Source organism: Schistocerca serialis, chromosome 2 (genome assembly GCF_023864345.2).
Source record: "Schistocerca serialis cubense isolate TAMUIC-IGC-003099 chromosome 2, iqSchSeri2.2, whole genome shotgun sequence".
Lineage (NCBI taxonomy): Eukaryota > Metazoa > Arthropoda > Insecta > Orthoptera > Acrididae > Schistocerca > Schistocerca serialis.
The window spans coordinates 815702213-815728529 of record NC_064639.1 but is presented as its reverse complement, the minus strand read 5'-3'; the positions used below and the strand labels follow the sequence as shown (position 1 = coordinate 815728529).

The following is a 26317-nucleotide window of genomic DNA, read 5'->3' as shown; positions in this document are numbered from 1 at the left end:
CCAACAAATACTGAATGGGATAGATTGGCTTTCCTCTACGTAATATCCACTCAAAATTCATGTATCGGGAATACATAGAATCACCTGTAAAGGTGGCCAACAGTACACTAGGCAAACACCGTGCTTATTTAGAAAGGCTGCAAGGACAGCCACGCATTGAAAGGTGCAGTGGGCATTCCACTAATATAAATACCACAGCATCTACCTACCTCAGCACTTCACCAGAAGCTGACAAGTATGACTTGTTGAAGTATCGCGTTAACACTGCAACCTGGCTGGAAGCCCACAAGCTTTTCACAAAAAATGGTTTTCTGATACTGCTAGGGCAAATCAAGTCAGTTGATGCAGTGCAAATTTGATTCTTTACTGTTGATAAGATTTTCACTGTAGATACACAAAATCAACTGTAGAAATGACTGCTGGTTTGCACACGATCCAAGAACATCACAGTTATTGTCAGAACTAAATTCCCCACCAGTCTTCAAGTGTAAATTGTTCCACCCAGTGAGGGACATGCCAGGCACTCTAATTCTTTTAAAAACAAAGGAACTGTCACTAAAAGAAATTTATATGGACTTATTTGAGCGCTACAAACACCTGGATGGAAACGTTGGTGTTGAACTCCGTATGTTTTCAACTGGACAGCGTACCAATGTAGCAATCCACAAAAGCCATTTGGTACAAACTGGATTCTGATAACTTTGTCATCTTTAGGTCTAAAGAAATCTGGACACCCAACATCCTTGACTGCAATGCAATGAATTAGTATATTGAAGCACAACCTAAAATGTTTCTAACCCTTTGGTAGGTTCGATACAGCTTTTCATTCCCATCACTTGGCAGCTATCCTTTTCATTTCAGTGTAATGATCTCCTGTGATTCTTTTCTATGTATGTCAAATAGTTATGAGATTGAACAGTAAACAATGTATCACTAAATATCAAAACTCAAACATCCTTATTGTCACACATTCAATAATTAGATTTACTACCACAAATTACAGATGTACTGTTCAGACAGCATGACCACTTGTCAATGGCTTTAACAACCACCCTAATAACCCCACTTTGCAGTACATGACAGCTGCAAGACGTGCAGGAGGTTAGCTGATGAGGTTCTGGATGATACCTTCAGGAATGTGGAGCCTTGTCAACTCCAGTGCCACAGCCAGTTGAGGATCCATGATGGGAACAGCCCAGTCAAGGTGGTCCCACAGATTGTCAATTGGGTTTAAATCCAGGGTCAGGGGAATATGTGAACTCATCCTGGAGCTCCTCGAGTCACGTACATACCCTGTGGGCTCTGTGACACGTTACGTTGTCTTGCTGGTAGGGGATGACATGATTACAAGGATAGATGCATACTTTTGCTGTTGCAGTGTGCCTTCAAGAAAGACGAGATTACCAAGGGAATTCCATGAAAACATTCCCCAGATTGTAACTCGCCCTTCTCCTGCTTGGACCCTTCTGAAGACTGTTGCAAGGTGTTTGCTTTCAGATGTTTTACTCCATACATGCCAACAGTCAGCTGTCCGATGGAGCATAAAAAGCTCGATTCATACAAAAAGGCCACCTATCATCATTCAGTGAATGTCCAGTTGCGACATTAGCGTGGAAATTCCAGTCTTCATCACCAATGATCATCTGTCAGCATGGGTGTGTGAACCATGCACCTGCTGTGGAGGCCCATATACAGCTACATTTCCTGAACAGCTGTTGAGGAGACACTGTTGGTGGCACCTTGGTTCACGTGGGTGCTCAGCTACTCAACAGTTGCACATCTATTCGCTTGTACACATATCTGCAGCCGTCATTCTCCCCCATCACCTACGGCCTGTGGTGCACCTCAGTTGCCTTGGCACTTATTTTGGATAGCGCCTCTTCAGGATGCACAGTATACTTCAACCATAAAGGGATACAAACAGTTTACAAACTCAGCCATTTTGGAAATGTTTCCAGTCTTGTTCCTGATGGATTTTTTACTCAGGTGACATCAAATAACTAGTCTCCATGTTTGAAGTTGCTGAGCTCTCTTGACCAACCCATTCTGCTGTTCATGCTTATCTACTGATAACACAATATTCCCAAACTTTCATACTGGCAGATCCACCTCTTGGCATTTACTGGTAAATTCTAATTAATGTCCAGATATTTCAGATCAGATTGTGCATAGATCTGTTCTAAATTTATTGCTTTTATTTTGTAATGAAATATTACAATTACATTCTCACTTGAAGTTTGCATTCTTAAATGGTTGTTTCCTATTCTTTTACTATCTTTTGATCTGTATTTTGGTGTTTCCTTTATTTTGCCCTGAATAATTCTGCTCTCTCGGTTAACTGAAATCCAGAACCACCATAGGAAATGGGGACCACTAAAAATAGAGAAGCACAGAGCAAAGTAGATAGCCCACACACAACCAAGTGGAAACAGGGATGACCTCTTGATTAAAGAGATGCTTCGTAAAAACCAAATAATTTTGCCTGTTTTCTAATTAAAATTACTTGATAGTAGAGAGACCACACGTTGGGAGGTGATTTCCTTCTATCAGAGCACTCAACGTCATGCCTGACCAGCTAACCATTGCCAAACCGCCGTCAGAACTGGTCGGTTCACTTCCAATGCATTGTTTACCATTCTTTCTTGATTTGTTTGGATCATGACTCACAGATCTGGCATTTTAATTTCATATTTCATACATGATAACCACACCAAAACCAGTGCACACACAGAACGATCCTACTGAAACACACGTTTCATACACTAACCAAACACTACTGCATACTTCTGCAAAAGATGCAACTCAACAACACATATACAGTTATCACAATTGGAGAGACTGGCTTACATTAGATAAGCTTCGCATGACACTGCGGAAAGCCAAATTTTTGCAAGCAGCATTGCAACTGGAGCACCACAGTCATAAACATAAATACTGGAGCTCCTCAGTGCAGCCTTGTGGCTTAGTGCAACGGTTAGTGCATTAACTTTACATGCACAAGGTTGTAGTTTCGAATCTCGTCAATTGTAATGAATTTTTCTTATTTCCAAATCTAATCAAAAGAGTTTGATCATTATTTTTATTCATTTAATAGGTTTATATCTCATTTTCTTTTTAATTTCTAATTATTTGCCTTGTCATCTTCATCACCATATTGACTATTTTTCTTCCTATAATTTTTTCTTCTTTTGGAATCCACATCACAATATAATCCCTAACCACATACCAACAAGGACTGCTCATCGACTGGAAATGCAGCAGCTTGTGTACCTAGAGTGAGGATAGTTCCATGTAACCAAAGATAGCAAGAAATTACAGTCTGCTTTTAAGGCCTAAACTAAATTTTTTCGGTCTTCAGTTTGCTCGTAGAGGTTAGTTTTAATCGCTATGAACAAAGTGATTGTGATTTTAGTTCACAAATTGTTGACCACTGTTTTCTCAGCTACATTCCACATCATGGGGATGTGGTAGCTTAGGACACAAATTAATACTCTGGCCTACAAAACACATCATCTGTCAGAGTTCAGTCACTGGTTATCTAAAATCAGTTGTTGACAGAGAACCTCTTGTTTCCGACATACCTCGTATCAGCCCCTTCCAACACGGCTTCACGTTACACATTAACAACATTTGTGAACTGATCCCTGTGTGTGTGTGTGTGTGTGTGTGTGTGTGTGTGTGTGTGTGAGAGAGAGAGAGAGAGAGAGAGAGAGAGAGAGAGAGAGAGAGCTATAACCAAACAATAGCCAGAAGCTGTAGCCCAAAAAATTCAATGACAATGCAAACAGCAGAAAGGTTACAAAAATTGTTTTGTCTCTCGATAATCACAAACTTCACTGAACAACAAAAATTTGTGTGCGGTTATTTATTCCTTGCAAATTAAGTATTCATATAAGTCATCTCTAAGAATTTTTTCAGCAACCTCATTGACAATGTCCAGTAGTTTGTTACGTTGTTGCTTCACCAACATTTGGTATTAACAATTCTGTTTAGTCTGGTCACTTGGTAATGAGTGCTGTGTCTGTGAAAGCTCAAACTTGCTACTGCTAAGAACCAAGATCTTTGCACCAACATTGTCTGGAATAAGCTATTAGCCCAAAAGGGATACTCACTACCATGCAACAATTACAGTTCTTCACTTTGGCATCTCTCAACATATTTCCGTAGACTTGTTCACTAAAATTATGGATAGTACATTTATTAAAATGTAGGCCATTGGCTTTTGAAAATCTTTAGCGATCACCAAGGGAACAAACCATTCAAAACCGTACATATCACAAGAAACAAGCATATTTATTGCAAAGCATACCTTCTTTGGCACCATCGGAAAGTTTGACTGTTAAATTGGCAAGCCTTGTTTCTAATTCATCTCTTGCAACAAATAGTTTGTGAACCCAGTTATGAATCTCTGGAACGTTGTTAATGACTTCTTCTTCAGAGCTAAATAATCCTGACAAAAATTTTATCACATGATTCTCTATATCTAATGGTGTAACAGCAGGAAGCTGTTTCTTACAACACTGTTCCATTTTCTTAATAGTATGGATGCGTGCTTCCTGCAAAAAGTGAAACATTGTAAGAAGTCAGTATTTCCATGTAGAATACTGTGCAAAAGGGTGAGGACAACACATTACCTATGGAAATAGTTTTTATTCAATCAATATCCTTATATTAAAACAGGGTAACAAAATTGTTTTACATAGAAAATATGAATCAGCACAAAGTCCCTGAGTATTACGCATAATCAGTACTGTAACTGCACTTTATTGTGACTCTTGGTGCGGTGACTCATAGGGAGTACGTACTAGAAATATGAATCTGTTTGCCAGTAATGAATGCATTCTCTCCGTTGTCAACTTCAGCTAGTCGACAACATAATGTTAGCATCATCAAACATGTCTACCAACACCATTTCACGTCAAATCATACTTAATATTTCTGCTATTTACATCACCCTATATCACCTGGTAATTAATATTGGTAGCAACTAGAAAGCAATTAACATCAGTCATTTGATTATGCTACTCCACCACAGAATCTTTGTACATGCATTTAACCTGGAAACCTAGTCATTGTAGGAACAATTTACCACCACCACCAATAATCAATCACTCTCATTGCCCAACATTTGGAAAATCTTTGCATACTTTCACAAGAGAAGGTCATTACAATGGCACAAGTGATAATCTATCTTTGAAATCCACCATCTAGCCACATTAGGCACAGGAAACAATTCTGGGAAAGCAATTTATGTTTGTGAGGAACAGTACTGGTCATCACATCCTACCCCGACAAAACTCTAATATTAATGTACTTTGGTTCTGTTGAGCCTGTCACACTAATTTAGGAGTAAAGTTAACAACCCACCAAATAAAAATTGTGTAGTCCACTAGTGTAATGTACGTGCGCACGCGCGCGCGCACACGGGAGGGAGGTCACATCGTGTGATCAAATCCTTCGTCTGACCATCAGATTTTTCAGTCTGCATTTTAACGCACCCTTCTCATCTCAGCAGTACGAGGAGTCACCAGGAATGACATATTCAGACTCCACGTTAAAGTGTACATTCCTTTTCCTGGTTGGATAACTGGGGTATGTTAGGGCCACCCAAGTCGCCAAACTGTCATGCGATTGAAACACTTGCACTAGATTAGTAAGCAACACAAAATTATTATTATCTGGCCAGTTGTTACTTTTATTCCTACATTATTTACGTTTTGCCAGAACTTTCCATACCACATCACTAACAGTTGAGCCTCATATGAAATTTGTGTTATCTTTACTTTTGGTATTTTACTTTCTAAGCATAATCGACACTAGGCCATTAGCTACACCCCTTATTTCTAATAATTCTAGCTCGTTTAGTAAAATCTGAACATCAAGTATCAATTTTGTTAGTTTTGCAAAGGCGCGATTCCGAACTACCACTGCAGAAATCGAACCGTAATTCACTTACGTTTTATTGAATTAAAGCACTGATCTATCATTCATAATAGATTCTGTTACTTTTGAGGAAGATGACTGCAGGGAAATTTGCCTGAAGTTTTCAATGTCTCCTGCATTACCTTTAGCAATGGCACAACTCTTGCCTGCTGTAAATAATCTGTCAAAATCCATAATACAAATGACTTATTTTTATGTTCATTGAGGGATTTTGTATTCTTGTATGCATTGTTTCAGCACATATCCTGATAGTTCATGTAAGCCTGCTGACTGTTTCTTCCTACAGTATTACTGCCTCATGCTCTATGGTCAGTAATAGTATCAATGTTCTCAGTGCAAAATTATTTACAGATATCATGTGTGTTTCTCAGATTTTTGTTATTACTCTGCAACATTCAAAAATGCTCATTCACATAGTTGCTAGGTGATGTGGATCGTTTGCTGCATCAGCTCCCCTAATTAAGTTGTGCTTTCAATTGTGTGTGTGCTTCATGTTTTAATGATTCCCAGGCTGTTTTATTATTTACTCTCTGCATTGTACATTATTCTGTTGTTTAACGACTTTTCTGCAGTAATTAACACCATCCTTCAAATCTTTTTGTACCTAGTCATTCGAAGACTGTTCTTCCACCTAGATATTTAAGGACTATTCAAGGAACTAAGATACTTAATGGTCTGGGAGGACTTTCTAATATGGTACCTGTTGATATCAATTTGTTTTTAAGGGACACTGCGTGCAATGAAGCTGCTTTAGGACATGTCTCCTCAAATTTCGATTTACATTACATTGAGAACATAAAGAATTACCCATTTACATTGGGTTCCCTTCATGTTCTGTCCTTACTCTGTTTGTGTCTAACAATCTTGCACTCTGAATTCTGGTAAAAACCCTTTTGCAGTCATGCACTTCAGGGTCTTTTCTCCATAGCTGATTATACTGTTATCATTTGATACAAATGGCCTGGGCACAATCATCCATTCATATGTAATACCTCCACAAAGAACTGAGTTAGCCAGCTATTTAATGTAAGACAATTCAATCGTTTAAATTTACAAATATACACAAGAAAAAATTGCATGGAAAAACACAGACAATGTAATCAGAGTGAACATGTGGGAAAAAGCTGACTTCAGTAGCATTATAAGCAGAAGACTAGCATACACATGAATGACCTAGACACCAAATATTTCTGATTTACTGCATAAATAACACCATAGCAGTTTGTCAGCAGGTTTTTATGAACTAACCTGTAAAAGCCTTAGGCGAGAGCTTAGATCTCTAATTTTCTTCTGCCATATATTAAATTCTGCATGGACAGAATGCTGTGTATTCTTTATCCTTTGCTGTTCATTGAACAAATTGTCTACCTGCATTTTAATCCTGTCCACTTCCACCATAAGTCTTTTCTGTTGTTCCATTTGTTCATCATTAAGTGCAGCCTGCACAGAAAAATAGAGCATCTAAATTCTGAATACAGCAAGTATATGAATTTAGTCTTGTCTGCTAAAAGTTTCTAATGTTATCTATTATTTGCTCAAATCATCGAAAATGTATCAAGAGACATTGTTTCCCTAATATGCAATGTTCATAGAAGATTCAAACGGAGCAACACATTACTGGTACAATGAAGTAACTCCAACAATCTTACCTTGTGTCTGGCGTCATCTGCTTCCAGTCCATTGAGCTGAGTTTCCAGTTCTGCCTGCTGTGATTCCAGATGATTCTGAGACTGAATTAGTTTTTGGAACTCAGAACTGGATAGAACCTTCTTCACAATAAGTTTTTCATCAAAAGGTGCAAAGGAATAACCTTTAACATTTTCTTTCTGGATTTTATGTTCATCATTATCCTGCATGAAACAATAACATCTGCTTGAGTTTTAGTGAAGATTGTGTGATGAATTTCATATTATGAGAAAAGAAGGCCAACAGATTAAATGTGGAAGTGAAATGTTTATAATTGTATTACAGTGGTAAGTTATATACACAAATGCTGTAACTATTTACCCAGAGGCAACAGAAAACCATACATTGGCATGGCAAATTAACCTGCTAGAATAGCCAATGTTAGAAGTACAAGTCATCACTACATCATAAATGAGCACAGGCAAACTTGCACAATTTGTAAAAACAAAGCCTGTTGCTAAAAATGGTCTGCAACACTATGGCAGATACAAATTTTTGTTAGCCTTTGCGTAACACAATCACCAACACAGGCAATAATAAATTTTCAGAAAGAGCATCCTACTTTCATCTACTCAATACCAACTTCCATTATCATAAAATGCCTCAATTCTTCTCTTAAGCCTATTTCCTACCCACATCCAAATCCCCAACCCGTATCATGATTATCACCCTTTCCCATATTTACGCACAACGTAATTTCTTTCTCCACTTCTAAATTTTTCTCACTTTTCCCACTTGTTTCTCCAGTTTTCAACTGCCATTCATGATAATTTTATTAATCCCCTTTCATTTTAAATTATCAAAATTTCAAATTTCTGTTACTTCTTTCAACAAGTTTATGCACCCCACATTTTGTCCCAAAACCCTGGTTGGAGTTTACTTTGCCACATTACATTTCCGTTTTTGAATGAATTTCGTGGTCACCCATGGACAGCATAGCTTCAGTTTTTGTTGTTTATGTGATCTAATGGGGGATTTATATTTATTACCATTTTGAGTCATTTATTAACATTTAGTGTTACTGCAGTTCAAGAAAGCATTTTCTGCCTAAAGATAATATTCAAAAGGTACAGATGCCAAAAACTTAGACCTCCTTCGAGTTGATATGTCGATGAACACACTGCGCAGTGCAGCTGTCTTGTGAAAGTGCTACTTCTTTTGGTTGGCATTAGGTCTATCGTTTGAAGTATCAAACTGTTATGCAATTTCTGTGCAGCACTCAGCTGTCAATGCCTCTAATAACAGTGTTTTCTGATGCTTGGCTTGTCCTCTGCATCTACAAGTTGAGCTGTAACTTGTCAACATAAGTAAAATATGGTTGGATACAATGCATTTGGCCCAGAGCATTCAGACTAATTCTCAGTCTATTGACAACTGAAGACTTCAACAACAAAGCAAACATTTCTAAAGGAAAACCTAAAAGTGAACGGCCCACTATGTTCTTAACATTCATTCTGCAGCACTGACATATCTTGAGTAATAAAATAACAAACTTCAATTTCATCCATGCAACTTTACTGAATGAGATCAATGATTTAAGCATGACTTCAGAATCTCTATCTAAAGTAGTGAACAATTTACCCTAAAATCAATTTGAGGAAAATGTAGCCAGCTTTCAGTAACAGCTCCAACCCTCTCCAGAATTGAACTGAAATTTTCAACTGGTGACCTCCTGATGTAAGAAACAAGTCCTCCACCTGCAAGCAATAATGAAATGCTCAACATGTCATACAGATTAACTTACAGTTACAACTTATATATATCAATTAGTGCATTCTTCATATCTATTGCCATCATACACCACACAACGCAATACATATGCAACTATTTACTTACTTTGCCCCAACAATTATAACCAACAGCACCAAACTGAATGTTAACCAACAATACTGCTACAATAAACATGTTAGTCACACATCAGTGAAGGAATTCTAAAACAAAAAATTACTTTCAACAAAATTTCCCAGTTTCTGAACTACCAAAAAATGTTAACCTAACAAGTGATGGATTTTCAATAGAGGCATATTTATGAAAAACTGTATGTAATAGTTTGTAATCTGAATTCCAGTCTATCTTGTAGGAATTAAAGGAAAGCTTACTGAAAGTGAGGTGAGAAGGATAGAGGTGTCACTTACCAAGTATTCTGCTTCATCCGCTGAGTCACCAGCACACTTCTGTGGCTCCACATTCAAGGATATTCATTTGGCACTTTCCAGAATGATGAGAATTGGGAAGGATCAAGGATATAAGTGACAGAACTATGTACATAATAAAAATATAGTATGTGTCTTACTCTCCTTCCTCTATCCTTCTCCCTCCTCCACTATAATGCAAGAGGAAGGTTAGCAAAGCCTATATTTACTCTTTTGGGGCTGATAAGCTTGTGCATCAAGCATGCATTGTATAAGAGTGAAGCGTAGTTATAAAACAAAATTATGAAATTAATTGCGGTTTCAGGGCAAACTATTACCGTGCTCTGAATACAAATTCTTCACACAATTACAAGAAGAAAAAAAAAATTACAAAATCCCAGCTACAAATTTCTACAGTAACCAAACCAAACGAAGACAAAGCTATGAAATCACTATCATGCAAAGAAACTATGTACAACAGGAAATCAATGCACAATCCTTACAGAAGAAAGAAAAGGTATACATGCAAGGAGTATAATTAACTAAGTGGCTGTTTTTACTATAAAATTAGTAAAGTTGAAAAGCAGTGCACGCACACACACACACACACACACACACACACACACACACACACACACACACACAAATACTGGCTAATTCTTGATTTTTACATGTGAAATCAGCTGCCATCTGTTTTAAGGCTTTAACATGGTACTTAACCCACTTCATTAGTTAGGAACTAGGAGATAAAGAGTGCCCAAATTTTGTGTGTAATATATGAGAGAAACATGCTGCAAGACTAAATGGAAAACCATATTATGAGAAATACAAACTTGAGACAAGGGAGCTATCCATTTCATTGGAGAACCAAATTCAGAAAATACTTGGTATACTGCAAGTAATTTTGCTGTGGTAATCAGCAGATGGAAAGTTTACAAAGCTTTGCCCAAAGCAATCTCCTTTCTACAGTTAAGTGTATGGTAATAATTCTAAGCATAACTGTTGTATGGAAACTTCAAATGTCTGCTATTTGCGACTGTTGACAGCAAAGCATACGAAATATCTTCATGCATCTTTACGGAACTTTAAAATTATTTTAAATGTCTGCAGCAAGTAACTGTCTTCCTTGAATAGAATATGCAGTTTTGCTTCAGTTTAAGGACTTTAAAGATCAGAGCTAGAAAAGCAAAGGCAGCATAACAATTCAGCAAGTTGGAATGAGTATAAACTTTGAAAACTGGAATGTTATTAATTTAGCTCTTTTGTCTTTCGGGGTCAGGAGACGCATGGAAACCAAGAAGAAACTAAATCTATTTAAGATCTTTAGCAGGAAGACTTAATAATGTCAGTCTTCTACTGTGGCTACCAGACTGACTGTAGAAATAGTGCCAAGTGGTAAGTGTGAAATTAAGTACAGTGAAAAAAAAAAAAAAAAAATGGGGTGGGGAGTGGAGACAAAAGAAAATGAACTGAGGTGAAGAATGAAGTAAACTAGGATTTGATGCCCATTAATGATGAGATGATCAGTCACAGAGAGCTAGCTTAGATTACAGAAGGACATGCCCTTTTGAAAGTACACACACACCACACAGAGACGAGAGAGAGAGAGAGAGAGAGAGAGAGAGAGAGAGAGAGAGAGAGAGAGAGGGGGGGGTGGCAACTCAGTTCCAGTTCCTGATTAAACGACAAATGCCCCTCTTCATTGGCTTGATGATCAGTCCCTTAGGCTGGACGAAGTTTGTACTTCAGAAGCAATATGATGCAACCTCTTTCCTTGGGCACCCACCACTATTATCACACACAAAGTTTCACATATGTATGGCACATTACCAGAACTCCAGAACTGTAGTCAAAGTGATTTAGTATTTGAAATACCGGTATCACTGTTAAAGTTTTAGGCTGATGATAACGTTACATGACCAATGCTATCTCAGTTCCCCCTGTTCCACAGTAAAATTGTTATAAGAATTAACATTAAGTATATCTCTGCTACTGACAATTTTCTTTACAATGCTACTAAGAACTAGACGACTAATGAGACTAATGTTTTATTGTGATTCATGAAATTTCATTGTGAGAACTGTCAACTGCCCCTTATCACAAATAAATGCAAAATAGTGGAATGCAAAGAATTTAAATTCCTGTTTAGCTTTATTTTTTGACCCAAGACTGGCCTATCATGCTATTCATTACTTATTTTAAAAATTGGAGTATTTCAGGGTTAACATAATACAACTTAACGGAAAAATTTACCCCACATACTTTTAAAAACTGTTCCACATTTTTTCAGTAACATAGCTGCTGCCTACAGAAGCCCTGCACACAGTTCTTTATATAAGCTGTTTATTGACTAGTCTCACTGTCCATCCCGCAATGCGAGCATTAGATGTACAAAAGTATAGTCACCTGCAACAGTTGAGCATATTGATAGGTGGCTTTTAATGGTTGCTTTTGTTGTTGATTGCCAGAACATTTGTCCTAAGTTAATATGGAATAACATTATTACAAAAAGAAATGACAGAATTAAACCCAGTTTTGTGGTGTATTTCTAAACACATTTCAGACACCACTGAATAATTTACATTGCTACTTCAATTTAATTATTCTATAATCTGTCCATTCCAAACTTTGTATTTAAAATCATAAATGCTAAGTTTAAAAAATATAAAAAGTTTATTCAGTTCTTAATGAAAGCAAGCACATCCAGAGCTGCCACTCATACATGTACTATAATACCAACTAAAAAGGCCTGGGGGGGGGGAGGGGGGGGGGGGGGAGGAGTGCTGGTCTGGGTGAACATAATTTGGTCTGGAATTGGAGACTTTAATTTAATTTAAAGAATTGTGGGTAACACAGCATATTTGACTGAGAACACTGCCACAATTACTACAAGATGGTTCCTCTACAACACACTAAAACGGCTTAAGACTCTCAGTATCCCGATGTATACATGTTGAAAAATTGTGTAATATTTTAGATACCTCCACTTAAGGTAACTATTAACGTACATATGCACTTATACAGAAAGAAAAAGCTTTTTTACAACAGCACTTCTTACAGCAATGTACGCTATGTCGTCAGGCTTTTTTGGCTCATTTTTGTAAATAAGTCACAACTTTCCGGATTCTGATACTGTTGCAGTGATTCATCAACACAGAAAAATGAACAATTTGCTTTCATATCAGGACACTATTTTAGGCTTCCAAATACATTCAGTCCACTTTTGCACAAGAATTTGACTACAGGAACTATTAAAAAGAACGAATGATAAATAAGCAGCATGAATACTTGTTGCGGTTCCAAAACACAGAGCTGTTTCTAGTTTTGCTCATACAGGTAGAACAATTGTTACAGGATCAATAATTTGTGGCACACATTCTTGTAAACATAGTGAAGGGTTACTTCCTTCCTTATCTGTTTCTATCTTCACAACCATCAGTGTAAAATGTATTCAGATGCCTACATAATGTTACTCTAAATCCTGTTTCATGGTTAAATTCCAAAGCTCAAGTATATAGGTATCCAAATAAACTTGACATTTTATGTGACAATAGTACATAGATAGGTAAGTATGGAAGTAATTACATAAGGCTACTCCTATGAAGAAAACTAATCAAATGCATAGGCACCATACTTAGAGTGACAATATCAGAGTTTTTTCCATGATGTACAAAAAACAAGACCTTTACAATAAAAAATGTTGTACTAGTCATCTCCGTAGTACTGCCCGCAAAGGAGAGCTATTAGTTGATGCCTGACTGCCTAGAAATATTTCAGCATTCTTCAAATAATAAATCGCATCTACTGTATTTTGTCTTTCAGAACTAATCTACTGGGAACAAATACTATGTTCCACTTTATTTTCTGGGATTTACCTGAAATACTGTCAAACCCATGATCTGTTATTTCCTGTTGTAAATATGCACTGCAAGTATTGAACCTCTTCTGCTCACACCAAACAAGTTATAGGGCTCAAGTGAAAAGATCGACTTTTTGAAATACATGGTTGGCGTTTTGGTCCTAGAAGACTGCACACATGCAGAAGCCACACTTCCATTAGTGACTCAGCGTATTGCCCCATTCCATAAGCGTCTGAGTATAGACTTCTTGTATCGTAACATAAGTGTTTTTTCATTTACAAGAGTCTCATGGAGCATGCTTCACTACTAAGGCAGCTAGTAGTTTTTTGTGTCTTGAGACATGTGTTCTCATTTCTTAACTCTCATTGCTGAAGGATGCAAGTGTATAAGAACAGGTGAGCCTCATTTGGAAGTACCTCCGCAGAAAAATAGTGTGCACATACAAACACTACACAACAAAAAACTGACCACCTTACTTTCATTTTATTTCTTAAATCACTCTCACTACTGTAATATGGCAGCCACATCTGGGAACTCATTTCTGAAGTCAATACACACAACAGTTCAATAACAGAAAAGAATTGTCAACATCAGTACTTTCTACTGCATTATTGAAGAATGCAATGAAGTACTAAGAAACTGACTGTTAGACTGACCAACCCATTAACTGACCACAATCGTGCAAAATCAGTTTGAAACAATGCACTGATGGAGAAAAAAAAGATGAATTTACAAGCATAAAGCTCATATTAAAATACAAATATTACTGTCCTGCTTTATGAAGAAATAAATAACTGAATACAACAACCTGACACTAAGTTAACAGAATACACAAATTTTAACATTATTTATCTGCCAGCCAATGATCTCAATGGTTTATCTTATCCCATTGTAGTTCTCCAAGTATTTTCTTAAATGGCTTCAACACTGTCACTTTTTTTCTGTAATTAAGATAGAGCAGGTCACAAAGGATTAAAAATTTGAATAAAAATGGGATTCTTAATCCAGGTGTCCAGTTTGAAACTTATCTTGTTAACCATGCCAGGCAAAACTTTTAAGTCACTTTCCTGGTAACTTTTAAATATGTAGTCGCACAATATATGGAAGATGGCAACTGTTGAAAGAGTAAAATTTGACCCAGACACACATTCCTGTGCAGCTGGTCAATCTAAGACAAAATTACAAATTTGAAACTTGTTGACTGATTGAAACTGGGCCGACAGAGGGATTGAAACACACAATTTTGTCTTTCACAGTCACTGCTATTACCAAGTGAGCTGCCCACATGACGCTCAGCCTGTCTGCCCTTACAGTTTTAATTCCGCTAACAGTTGTCATTATAATCAACTATTTTCCCTTGATCACTGCATAATTCATACATTTCTGGATGGTCTGTTTTCCTCATCAGATCAGTTTATACTTGCTTGAATGTTGGTGATGACATAACTTCATCATCCATGGTGCAACACTGCTTCAACTGAAACGAACCTGGTGTACAAACTATAGCTAGAATTGCAGCACAAAAGTGGCAGTAGAGTGAAACTTACAGCTGGTCTATGATTCAATTGAAGAGTTGAAGTAGAATATATAGATTTAAGCTCAAACCATATTTTGGTACATGGCATTTATACAGACAGATCAGTATACATATCTATTTCACCCAATCTTAAATGGGAGACTGATTAGTGTTCTAGGTCTTGAATTTGAAATGTTCAACATAATTTGTGTGCACTCTACATTGATGTTGGTTATAGGTGAACAGTAATGTACCTCCCCCCCTTTAACAGTATCATGTTTCTAATCCAAAAGTTTCGGAAACATTTTTCCTATGCCAGGTGACAGAACTTTCAATCTTCATCTCCCCATGTCCACAGCATTAAATTTGTTAAAGAACAGCTAAGGCCTTAAAGCAGCATTGACAGCAAACAGCTAAACACATCATTAAAATATAACTTCTGCAAAATTAATATGTCAATGGAAATTCTGGGAAGGAAACCAAGCAAAATGAGAAAAGGAAATTATTCACCTGCAACTAATTGACATATAGTACATAGACACACTAATGCAACATAGAATCACATTAACTTTCATAAACTACCATTATTCTTTCAGTTTAAGTGCACGCGTGTACACGCTTTAACACGCACAAGCACACACACACACCCAAACCCAGAGATACCAATAGAAAAATATATATAACTTGAAAGATAATGGTAGCAAATCTTTCTGTATTGCTTTATGTCCATGCTACCTGCATCAATAAGGTGTAGGTGAATTCCTCAAAATTTCAATTTTTTAATAATTTCCTCTGAACGCTTGTTTAGAAGTTATGTGCTGCTTATCTCATTACAAAAAATTATGCTTGAAGCTGAAAAAAAGTTAGTGTATATATGCACGGGGCAGTGTGTAAGCATCTTTACATAACATATTCAGTATAAAAAGCATGCAATGTGTGTTGAAAAACAGTGCATAACATTTCAAGCAGAAAGCAAGCAGGTGTTAAAAATATTTGTATTCACAGGTGATGAGAAGAATAAAGAAAGGAGGTATTAAAATAAAGAAAAAATAAATTCCTTTAAATTAACAAGTTTTTCAGGTATACTGGCAACCATACTTGGAGTTTTGGAAAGAATTTCTAGAATTCCTATGAAGAAGTTTAACACTTTGGAAAGAATGTCTGCAGTAATATCAAAGAGGTTCGGCAACTGGTAAGTCATATCCAAGAGAGATAACCAGAGCTGGTAGAGGAATGGAGGGATTTTACCAACATAATTCAGAAGATTATAAAGAGTGGCTGGAATAAGTGAGATAAATACTGGAATCTGGTAAAAATATTCAAGAACTGTAGATTTTATTTCTTGGTATGTGACTGTTGAATCCTGTGCTATGTGTAACCCTGAAAATACATTTAAAATGAAATATTAGTTAGCTAACATATCACTGAAATTATGATTACCAAGTTTGTTACATTAAACAAACACAAAGAACCAGCAATAAATTTTGCTGCATATTACTAAAAACAAGAATATTCAAACGTGAACTTACATTAGACAGAAAGATACGTTATTAATTATAGATAAGCATTACAAGAAAGGAGACAGAAAGACTTTCCAAAGTTTGTGAAAAACGTATAACACAAGGAACAATGATTAAAGATTGTTGTATCTTAACAAGAGCAGAATGCTTTGAAAATTTAAGTGTGCTATGAGACATGACACCAAAAGCACCAAATTTCAAAAGCAATGATTCTATAAGCAGAAAGCATTTTAATTCAATGCCACTGAAATTAAAAACATAACCATTGTGAAAAGTTAACATCACAACTAAAGGGAACAGCAATCTTTAGAAAATGCACATATAAAGCATTACGTTCATCCATTCAATTGCCAGATACTGTAGACAATTCATGACTACAAGAAAAAAAAACAATGGAAATGAAAAACATTTTAGTATACATTACCTTAGGTTAGAATAGTTGCCTGCTAATGTCTAATGGAACATGAGATATAGATAGAACTAATTAAATTTCAAAGCCATCAAACTGAGACTCAACATCCCAAGAGACTTGATACTGCCCATCACTCACATACGCATAATTCACCTACTTAAAGCAATTTGTTCTAGAAAACCGCGCACACAACAAAAAGTAACCATGTTCAGGGAGGCGTATGCTTCTTGTTCAACGTGTCACTTAACTTCAAGGAAACAGAATATCCTAAGTTACCTTTAACATTTTATTCAACAAAAAAGAGGAAGGTATTAGTGACTGAAGAAAGCAACCCTAACCTCAAATGTGGCTGTTTGGGGAATTTATCCTTAAACCAAATCCTTGGGGAAATTTATAACAAAAGTCTGTACTCAAAGAGTTCTGAAGGGTACCAAATGCAATGAGCACTGATTTTAAGTGGAATGAGATGTAGGATGAATATTGTGGATTTCATTTGGAAAGAAGCTGAAGTATGATTTTTATCACCTTCAAGAAGATATGGCTCGTCTAAAGAAGAATCTTACTAAAATCCCGTTTTCAAAAATGGCATACCTGCTGAAAATATGCAAATAAAGAGAGGACGCAAAGGAGTGAAGAACAGATACACAAAATGTGATTAGATTAATAAATAAGCTACAGATGAGGACTTCAGAGGGGGGTGGGGGACAATTTGTGATGATGTGAGAAAGAACTAAGGGTACACGAAGAGAATTTTGTTGGATGGAGGGGGCAAAGGAGGGGGGACACAGGAGACCATGAAAATTACTGTATCATTAACTTTCACTTCAATGGATACTGAGAAGGGGACAATATGAACCTCCCCTCACTGATTTGATTCATATTTACAATGTGGGTATGGAATGACTAGGACTGTTATCTTAAAGGGAAAAATCAACTCTCTAACATTTGAGAAAATCAAGTTTGAAAATTTTAGGCATGCTTATTTCCTTTGGATGGTCAATGGCACTCAAGGAGTTTGCAGCCAAGTGAATAACAGCTTACCCTCTCCCTTAAAACCCACATCCTTTCGTCTTTCCCTCTCCTTCCCTCTTTCCTGATGAAGCAACCGTTGGTTGCGAAAGCTTGAATTTTGTGTGTGTGTTTGTGTGTCTATCGACCTGCCAGTGCTTTCATTTGGTAAGTCACATCATCTTTGTTTTTAGATATATTTTTCCCACGTGGAATGTTTTCCTCTATTATATCCATAACAATAATTTATTATGACTAAATTGTGTGTATCTAATTAATCTCATTTATTTTCATAATCTCTATGCCAAAACTCTAATCTATATGTGAACTTTTGGAAGTAGTTTCCCATTACTACTGTACTGCTGCAGGTATGTTCCAGAAAGGTTTCGACCAAGCATGAGCCTGGCTTCCTGGTACACATCCACGTACGGTAAGACTCACTGTATGTATTCCTGCAGGTGTATTTGAAGCACTAGAGAAAGCTGCATCTCTACAAACAACTTTCAATAAGTGGAGGGAGAAAGGGAACAGCATTCACGAACCCGGAGAATACTTCATTTCTATGTTAGCCCTGTAGGTACAGACCCCAAGATGTTTTATAAGTATATGTAGTGATGTGCCTAGTACTTCAACAGCAAAAGAATATGAATCTATTTGTGAAGCCCAATTAATTTGCAGAGAAGTTTCAACAGTATGAATAAATACAGTATTCTTTTACAGTGCCCAGCTCTTGTTCCAAAACAATCAATCATCCCGCAGTAGTACTACAAGAACACACAAACCCGGAGAAGAAATTTTTTGCAATACTTTTGGAATGGTAGAGGAAAAGCAACTCAGGATACAAGATAAACTTATTGTCCACCAAGAAGTCAACACAGGACAAGAAACCAAAAAAGTCGTATCTTCAGATAATTAAAAGCTCAAAGAGAAGCAGGTGAAAATGGACACCAATTTGGTTCTTCTGGATTACAAGATTAGTGTCAGCTTCTAGTGAAAGCATCCTGGATGGAGTTTGGCCACTCTTCGTAGAAGGGGAGTGACATCTAAAAAGCAAGGAAAATTTGAATAGAACATATAAGACAACATGGGATGAAGAATTAACAACTTGAAACAAATTATCGTGGTCTATGACCACTTAACAGAAGCTCAAGAATGTAATAAGCAGGTGGTGACAAAACTACCAACAATGGGCTCTTGCTGTTGCTTGCCAATTTCATAGTTTTACTTTTCAAGCTTCCGACTTTTGGGTAGTGCTCTTCACAAGAAGATATCAGATCTTTCAGAGAAAATCACCGGATCTGTGTCAGAGTGGAAGTGCTTCACTGCATAAAATCCTTGATGCAGCATCAAATTTTTGAATCCAGACTCAAGACCTCATACTACAATATGACAAGCTTTTTTTGTTTTAGGGTGCCAATGTCAATCAACTTATAAGCGAACTCTCACCATACGAAAAACAATGGAGCTTCTTGGGCAGTGAAAGGATACGCATAAGGTGACAAATTCGTACACTGCTCAATATTCTGTCAGCTTATTTGGAAAATTACTACCAATATTCTTTGTTTGCTTTCAAGAGACCACTGGCTCATAAGGCCAAAGGGTGAAAAAACCAATTTATGAACATCCATGCAAATATGAAAACAGTAAGATAACACCTTTAAAGTGCAGAAACACTCACAACAGCAATATACAAGAATTTTCTAACCAAAATTTAAAAACCATGTTTTAGAGTAGAACAATTTCTTTTGCTCTTCGATTCAGGGGGAGAACAAATGAACAAGGTCTGCACGGCAGAACTTCAGAATGGAGAGGGCCTGTCAATGTGCGGATTTAAAGTAATTCCTCCATAATGTATTCCGATGGTGCAGCCTTGCAATGTTTATTTCTACAGGCAAGTGAACAACCATCTAAAATGACTGAAAATCACATCATGAACATGCTAGAGAGCTTCCAGAGAAAATTGCGTAAAAATTCAATCAATCTTATATCATCAGTTGTGTGCAACAATATCCGATTATATAGTTCAATATGCACGATATGCCACAAAACTGTGTTATGATCGAGAAGTATTTACAAATGTAAACCAAGTTTTTCTCTTTACATGTGCTGCTTGTCACAATAACTTTTGTTTTCCACGTTTACATGATCAATAGCATCCTGACTCGTGCAGCTCTACAGGTTACACATATTATCCACAGTATGAATAAAAAGGAGTCAGTTTTCTTGTATCCTTTTTATTTTAAATCTCCTTGCAAACCAAAATTCTTTTTCTCCTTTTTTCAGCATGACATTTTTGAATATAATAAATAAAACATTAAATATTGATATTTGCTGAACCATTACAAATCTATCATTAGAATCATATATGAATGAAAGAAAGTACCTGTAACAAGATTTGATGTAGATGTCATGCTTATGAAACAAAGTGTTTACACGCTCAGTTGCAGCCTCCTTGAATACTAATGACCAGACAAAGCATATGAGCATGACAAAAATTATGGAACTCTATTTTCTCAAAAATAGCTGCAAGTTACATATTTCTGTTTACAGATGAAGTTCTGGTCATGCCCTACACACCCTCTCAATATAATTCAATTAAGAGAGGGCAAGTTCATACAGTATAACAACTGTAAGAATAATAATTAACTTGATGGAGAAAAATGAGAACAGGAGTCAGAAATGATTAATGCAATAAAAAGGATACTTCTAGCTTTGAGAAGAAATGGACTACCTTGGGCTTAAAAGTAATTAGTCATTCATTATAGCATAAGTTAGTCAAGAAACAATATATGGCACATTTAGCTGTGTGTTACCAAGAACACAATTTAAACAAATGGTATCAAAGAGAAATTCTGTTTCCAGTACTGTTATATCCATGAGTAAAGCTAAATCTGAATTGCATTATTCATAATGAACAGGGAATTGTTAAGGCATTTTAATAATAAAAGGGGGAAACTTTAAAAAGAGACAACAGTAATTTATTTGGGCATGGCGAGAGGAGCCACAGACCCGGAAGCGGGCTGAGTGGCTGATACCAGATAGCTGTGCTTGATAATGAGCTAAAAGCAATAAGCCCTAAAGACACAAAGAGGGCTCTGTGTACTTTTGAGAATGGGGTCCACGATAAGGCTTGTAATTAAAGTTAACAAGCAATCAGCACTTCTAGTTAGAGAGGGAGTGTGGGATGAGAGGGAGAAAGAGAGAGGGCCTTCTGGTGGGAACAGCACTATGTCATGAGAAGCTAATACAGGGTTTAGGACGCAGTGTGTGACGATATTAAGAGAGGTGTGTCTACCCCTCCACCCATCCTCTGAAGAACCACTGAAGAATAGTGCACAATGACAGCCAATAAGGAGGCAAGTAGCCCTCAACATTATGTCATGGCAATATCCGGCAGGGTCGAAGAGCAAAAGGATGCAAACCTCAGCAGCAAGATGTCCTGAGAGAGGTTGGTTGGTGGTATAAAGGGATCAAACTACAGGGTTATCAGTCCCTTTTTCTAGATGCAGGCAGGGCTCAAGGTACAAAATCACCCAAGTACGTTTGAGAAAGTAAGAGGGGGAAAAGGAATGGAGAACCACACCTAAAAAGAAAATGAATGGAATGGACAAAAAATGGGGAAAACATACACCACAAGGAAAAGTAGAAGAAGGTATTAAAACCACAGAGCAGATGGTCTGAGCTGGCTGATCACATAACAAAAGAGGATGACCAAGCCACTCTACAACACTTTAAAATGTCCACCCCAAAAAGACAAGGTGAGATGAACACATATGTAGGGAAAAGATGACCACCAAGGCAAACAAATGCAAAGAAAGTGTGACGGAGTTAAAATGGAGGGAGGGTGGCGGCCTCAGAGAGAAGGCTAAATGCCCACCCTTACATGGTACAAGAAAAACCCTCCTCATGAATAGAACGTAAAACTAAGTCTGCTGTTGAGGCATTGTTGCCAACACTGAAGGTAGGGTGCTGGGAAGGTTAAAAGTCCGCCACAGAGGGGCGGAAAGTGGGCAGTCCAGCAAGATGTGGACAACAATCATATGTGAAACACAGTGACACCGAGGTGGGTCCTCGCGGTGGAGGATGTAGCCATGTGTTAGCCACATATGGCCAATGCGGAGCTGGCAGAGGACCGCAGAGTCTCTGCGAGAGGCCCGCATGGAGGACTTACACACACTCTTAGTCTCCTTAATGGCACACAGCTTCTTGTGCATGCTGAGATTATGTCATTCCGTCTTGCAAAGCTGAAAAACCCTGTGTCGTAATAATGATCGCAGGTCACTTACGGGATGTCAATCTCCAGAAGCAGTTTCCATGTAGCCTGTTTGGCCAGCCTGTCAGCAAGTTCATTTCCTGGGATTCCGACATGGCCTGGGTTTAACACAAACACCACAAAACGACTGAACCGTTCCAGGGCGTATATGGACTCCTGGATGGTTGCTACCGAAGGATGGGTGGGGAGGGGGGGGGGGGGGGGGCATTGGTCGATAGCTTGTAGGCTGCAGGCTGCTCAAGGAGTCAGTGCAGAGAAGAAATGACTCACCAGGGAATGAGTAGATGCGCTCAAGAGCAGCTCTGTAGTGAAAAAACTGCAGCCATCTCGCAAAGAGTGCTGTTCAATATGCCCTCTATGAGCAAACGCAAAGCCAACATGACCATCAGCCATCAAGCCGTCAATGTAAACCACTTCATGGTCCCAGTACATGTCAAGAATCGAGAGGAAATTACAGCAGAGAGCTGCGGGTTTAACCGAGTCCTTAGGACCATGAGTAAGGTCCAGGCGAAGCTTCGGCCTACGTGTACACCATGGAGGTGTATGTGAATGGACCTCGAGTATAGGTGGTAAATGCAAGGACTTCACTTCAGACAGAAGAGGTCAGACGTGAAATGCAATCATAAGCCCTGACCGGGGCCTCCGATGCGGGAGATGAACCACCATGGGTGGGAAAAGGAGACGGGAATTCAGATGCTCAGAAGAACTATGAATGTGTCAAACGTAACTGGCGAGCAGTTGTGCACATCTAACCTTCAATGGAGGGACTCTGGCCTCCACCAGGGCGCTGGACACCGGTCTCATCCTAAAAGCTCCTGTTGCCAGTCGAACACCACGTGGTGCACCGAGTCGAGTAAACGCAACGCTGAGGCGCCGCCGAACCATAAACCAGACTCCCAGTCAAGGCAGAATTGAACAAGGGCTCTGTAGAGCTGTAGCAGCGTAGAGTGATCTGCACCCCAGTTAGAGTTGCTCAGGCAGCAGAGAGCATTGAGGTGCTACCAAAAGAACTTCCGATTCAGCTTATGAAGATGAGGAATCCACATCAATTGGGCATCGAAAACCAGTCCTAATAATCAATATATCTCCACTACAGTGAGTGGATTGCCATTAAGGTAAAGCTCTGGTTCTGCATGAACGGTACAACGCCGACCGAAGTGCAATACACACGACTTTGCGGCAGAAAATGAAGCCGCGGGTTAGAGCCCATAACTGCACCTTGTGAATGGCTCCCTGTAGGCACCACTCAGCAACACCAGTACTGGAGGAGCAGTACAAAATGAAGAAGTCGTCTGCATACAAAGAAGGAGATGGATGGCCCTACAGCTGCTGCTAGACTGTTAATGGCCACTAAATACAGACACACACTCAATAGAGAGCCCTGTGGGACCCAATTCTCCTGGATATGGGGAGGAACTATGGGACGCACCAACTTCCACATGGAAATTATGAGCAATTGGAAACTTTGGATAAAAACTGGGAGCGGGCCCCAGACACCCCACTCTTCTAATGTGGCATGGATATGATGTCGCCAAGTCATGTCTTAAGCTTTTCATAAATCAAAAAAGATGGCAACCAGATGTTGGTGTCTGGAAAAAGCTGTTTGGATGGCAGACTCAAGGGAAACTAGATTATCAGTGGCAGAGTGACTGACAGAAACCGCCCTGGTATGGAGCCAGCAGGCCACGTGACTCCAAGACCCAACACAACCGCTGACTTACCATACAGGATTATTACAAATGATTGAAGCAATTTCACAGCTCTACAATAACTTTATTATTTGAGATATTTTCACAATGCTTTGCACACACATACAAAAACCCAAAAAGTTTTTTTAGGCATTCACAAATGTTCGATATGTGCCCCTTTAGTGATTCGGCAGACATCAGGCCGATAATCAAGTTCCTACCACACTCGGCGCAGCATGTCCCCATCAACGAGTTCGAAAGCATCATTGATGCGAGCTCGCAGTTCTGGCACGTTTCTTGGTAGAGGAGGTTTAAACACTGAATTTTTCACATAACCCCACAGAAAGAAATCGCATGGGGTTAAGTCGGGAGAGCGTGGAGGCCATGACATGAATTGCTGATCATGATCTCCACCACGACCGATCCATCGGTTTTCCAATCTCCTGTTTAAGAAATGCCGAACATCATGATGGAAGTGCGGTGGAGCACCATCCTGTTGAAAGATGAAGTCGGCGCTGTCAGTCTCCAGTTGTGGCATGAGCCAATTTTCCAGCATGTCCAGATACACGTGTCCTGTAACGTTTTTTTCGCAGAAGAAAAAGGGGCTGTAAACTTTAAACCGTGAGATTGCACAAAACACGTTAACTTTTGGTGAATTGCGAATTTGCTGCACGAATGCGTGAGGATTCTCTACTGCCCAGATTCGCACACTGTGTCTGTTCACTTCACCATTAAGAAAAAATGTTGCTTCATCACTGAAAACAAGTTTCGCACTGAACGCATCATCTTCCATGAGCTGTTGCAACCGCGCCGAAAATTCAAAGTGTTTGACTTTGTCATCGGGTGTCAGGGCTTGTAGCAATTGTAAACGGTAAGGCTTCTGCTTTAGCCTTTTCCGTAAGATTTTCCAAACCGTCGGCTGTGGTACGTTTAGCTCCCTGCTTGCTTTATTCGTCGACTTCCGCGGGCTACGCGTGAAACTTGCCCGCACGCATTCAACCGTTTCTTCGCTCACTGCAGGCCGACCCATTGATTTCCCCTTACAGAGGCATCCAGAAGCTTTAAACTGCGCATACCATCGCCGAATGGAGTTAGCAGTTGGTGGATCTTTGTTGAACTTCGTCCTGAAGTGTCATTGCACTGTTATGACTGACTGATGTGAGTGCATTTCAAGCACGACATACGCTTTCTCGGCTCCTGTCCCCATTCTGTCTCACTGCGCTCTCGAGCGCTCTAGCGGCAGAAACCTGAAGTGCGGCTTCAGCCGAATAAAACTTTATGAGTTTTTCTACGTATCTGTAGTGTGTCGTGACCATATGTCAATGAATGGAGCTAGAGTGAATTTATGAAATCGCTTCAATCATTTGTAATAGCCCTGTGCTTTCTAACATCAGTGACAGCAGAAGTGAAAGCTTCCCAGTCTGCCTTGTTTAAAGCCCATTTTTGTAGACATCTGGGGGAATGGTACTGGGGGAGTGACAAGAAGATGGGAAAGTGGTCACTACTGCAAAAGTCCTCGTGGGCTCTCCAGTGGACAGATGAGAGAAGTCCTGGTCTGTAGAGGGATAAATCAATGGCCGAGTAAGTGCCATGAGCCACACTGAAATGTGTGGGAGTCCCAGTATTTAACATGCAGAGGTTGAGGTTGAGTTCAAATGGGAACTTTCGACATCTCTACCTCAGCTAGTAAGTGCGGTGCCACCCCATAAGGGGTTATGGGCATTAAAATCTCCCTAAAGTAGGAAAGGTCTAGGGAGTTGATGAATCAGTGCAGCCAATGCATTCAGGGGTTCTGCACCATCTGGAGGAAAATACATGTTGCAGACAGTCATTTCCTGCCTCATACTTATCCTGCTTATCCTGATAGCCACAGCTTCAAGAGGGGGTTTGAATGGGCACAGGTTCACTGCATACTGAGTTCTGGACATAGACACAAACTCCACTTCATAACAGTAGCTATAGTTCTTGTAATATCTCCTACAGCCGCGGAGAGCAGTGGTCGCATTGCAGGGAATCAGGTTTCCTCGAGGGCAACGCAGAAAGCAGATGTAAAGCTTAACATTTGCCGTAGCTCAGCCAGGTAGTGGAAAAAACCGCAACAATTCCACTGGAAGGTGACGTTATCTTGAGGCTGGGAAGGCATGAAGCATACAAGAAGGCAGCTTACACCTCGGGGTCACCTGCTGCCACCGACTGAGTATTTGTATCCATTCCTATTGTGGATGAGGCAACAGTGAGATGCGGATCCTCAGGGGACACTACGATATCATTCTCATCCT

General features: G+C 38.8%; 1 protein-coding gene across 1 annotated transcript in view; it reads right to left on the bottom strand.

Moving 5' to 3' along the window:
• The window catches only part of LOC126458055 (klaroid protein-like), a 174336-nt gene that overhangs the window by 22110 nt on the left and 125909 nt on the right, over nt 1–26317 (bottom strand). Inside the window, exons 7-10 of the mRNA XM_050094852.1 lie at nt 9211–9326; nt 7593–7793; nt 7192–7383; nt 4310–4556 (exon numbers count right to left, since the gene is read on the bottom strand). Coding sequence (XP_049950809.1) covers nt 4310–4556; nt 7192–7383; nt 7593–7793; nt 9211–9326 — 756 coding nt within the window. The remainder of the gene's footprint in view (nt 1–4309; nt 4557–7191; nt 7384–7592; nt 7794–9210; nt 9327–26317) is intronic.